General features: G+C 32.9%; 1 protein-coding gene across 1 annotated transcript; it reads right to left on the reverse strand.

Moving 5' to 3' along the window:
• Positions 1–286: 286 nt before the first annotated feature.
• Positions 287–1,788, reverse strand: LOC128157525 (uncharacterized). The gene is made up of 4 exons (XM_052820110.1): positions 1,731–1,788; positions 1,357–1,491; positions 1,037–1,138; positions 287–435 (listed from the first exon to the last, which is right to left on the reverse strand). The coding sequence occupies exons 1-4, from the start codon at positions 1,770–1,772 to the stop codon at positions 310–312; spliced, it is 405 nt and encodes a 134-aa protein (XP_052676070.1). The 5' UTR covers positions 1,773–1,788; the 3' UTR covers positions 287–309.
• Positions 1,789–2,201: the final 413 nt, after the last annotated feature.

Consider the following 2,201-nt stretch of genomic DNA (forward strand, 5'->3'; position numbering starts at 1 on the left):
TAAATTACTAAATAAATGATATGACGTTTCTATCGTTAGTTTAGGGATTGTAAAAAAAAGTAAATTTTATCGGTTTCGAGATCTATTTGGAAAAAGCAAAGCACACACGATTAACCAACTTAACATTCCATCAAAGTTTTATTAAATCCTTGAAGATCTTCCACCAGGTACTTCTTTTTTATTTTATCTTCGTAGGATTGCTTAAGTCATCTGATTCAGTTGAAATGCATGCGACTCTAAATATTTTGCTACATCTTTAAAACAAAAACAAAAAGAACAAATCAGCAAAGATATTTGATATAGACAAATTTAATTTAATTTCAAAGCAGGAAGTTTTCTACAGAAATGTGAGAGTCCTGCACTCATGGTGGTGAGATCCTGAGCGGTGACAGCGACTGTAGGACTGTTAGTGTCGATCAAATCAATGATGGTTTTCTACAAGAACAGAGAAATCTTAAGTTTCATAATGATTAAATAATTAAAATTGAGGAAATCTTCAGCATTCTCATGGATTTGTTTGAGGTTATTTAAACAATAAAATGCTTTCTTTGGTGATATCGATTCATTCGGGATATGAAGGTAGCGACATTGCAGGAAAAAAAATAACACGCATTAGCGGGTTTTGTAAAAAAAAAATTCTGCAATTATCGCTACTTTCATAACCCGATTGAACCATCAAAGAAAGCATTTTGTTGTCTATATTAACATTTTTCTTGTAGCTAATTGATAAATTGATAATGAAAAGTACGTAAAATTTACTAAATTACTGTTAATGTACGTAAGTACGTGAGCTAAAAGAAACAGCTAAATCATCTCCTATGAGACTTTGAGTCTGACATCGTCATGATTATTTTGTGCAGTCCGTGATTTTTCCTAGGTCGCTGTAGGTTTGGACCAATCGATAAATCAAATAAAGGCAATATCTGTCCTTTAGATTTCTGTCTGACTGTTTCCATAGAGCTATGAATTAACTATACGTTTCCGTAAGAAATCGAAGGAATAATAATATAGAACTGTAAAGGATAGAAGCTGATACCTCGATGGCATGGAGTCCTGTTGAGGTATGTACACTTGTTTGTTGATCAGCTGTGAGCATGTATAGGTAGCAATGACGCTGTGTCTTAACGGCCAACGTGTGCTATAAGGGAATGTAACAAAAGTACATTAAGTATACAACAAGACCCATACAGAGGAGAATATTCAATTGGAATTCAAAGACAAATATCATTCATTTCTACATTGTAGGGACATTATTACAAATGATATTTGTTTGTTTTTTTAACCGTAGAGAAATAATTATTTGAATGTTTGTAGAAGAATAAAAACAAATAGATAAGTAAACTTCACAAGAATTACCGAAGCAGCATCATAGTGGAACAGAAAACTTTCGTTCACATTTGGTTCATGTGTAGGTCCAGTATGATGTCCATGTACATGTGTGTTATGAGGATGATGATGACCATGATGTGCAGTTGTGGTCATACCCACAGCCTATTTCAAAAACAACATAATTTTCTTTTCATGATGTCATTGGCGTAGTTATATTATCGTTATAATTTGAAGTAAATGGCATCAATTTGTTGTAATTTTCTTTTTATGCCGTTATTTTCCTTCACACATCAACTTACATTAATTGAATCAAAATGAATGTACAGAATGAAAGAGAAACACAAAGTCAAAGAGAGAGAGAGAGAGAGAGAGAGAGAGAGAATGAGTAACAAATTTCTTACCACAGACACTGTACTAATCAAGAAAACAGCGGAGAACATCATTCTTTAATGTGTTCTTAGAACTTGGAGACATCCTTTGCTTATATAAACAAACGTACTCTCTCTTATCTCGATTTTGGCACGATACTGTATTCAAAGTATACCATATATATATTTCTTTGGGCTATGTAGTGCGTACTGAAGGATATGAAACGTGAACGAACTATTAGATCCAATGTCAAGGTTCACATATTCTAACATCAGATTCACGTTTCAGTGTATTATAGTACTGGTGTCTTATATTCCAAGGTTTTGTTTATTTTCGATTTACTACTGTGTATGTATTTCAGAATAATTTTAATATTACTCTTTGAATATTGTTTCATGGCAAAGGATTATTCAGGACAGAATCATTGTGACATAGGAACGCTGTTTGCTTGTTTCTGTAGTTCATGACATGTGTAGTTACTTGCATTTGTTGAGCTTGCAGTT

The sequence above is a fragment of the Crassostrea angulata genome, chromosome 7, assembly GCF_025612915.1.
Source record: "Crassostrea angulata isolate pt1a10 chromosome 7, ASM2561291v2, whole genome shotgun sequence".
Classification (NCBI taxonomy): Eukaryota; Metazoa; Mollusca; class Bivalvia; order Ostreida; family Ostreidae; genus Magallana; species Magallana angulata.

What these genes read in the sequence shown, in the direction of transcription:
- LOC128157525 (XM_052820110.1), bottom strand. Translation starts at nt 1,772, where the DNA reads ATGATGTTCTCCGCTGTTTTCTTGATTAGTACAGTGTCTGTG. An exon ending in TGATTAGTACAGTGTCTGTG is followed by an intron (nt 1,492 to 1,730) that starts GTAAGAAATTTG and finishes TTTTTGAAATAG; the next exon opens with GCTGTGGGTATGACCACAAC. An exon ending in CAGGACTCCATGCCATCGAG is followed by an intron (nt 436 to 1,036) that starts GTATCAGCTTCT and finishes CTGTTCTTGTAG; the next exon opens with AAAACCATCATTGATTTGAT.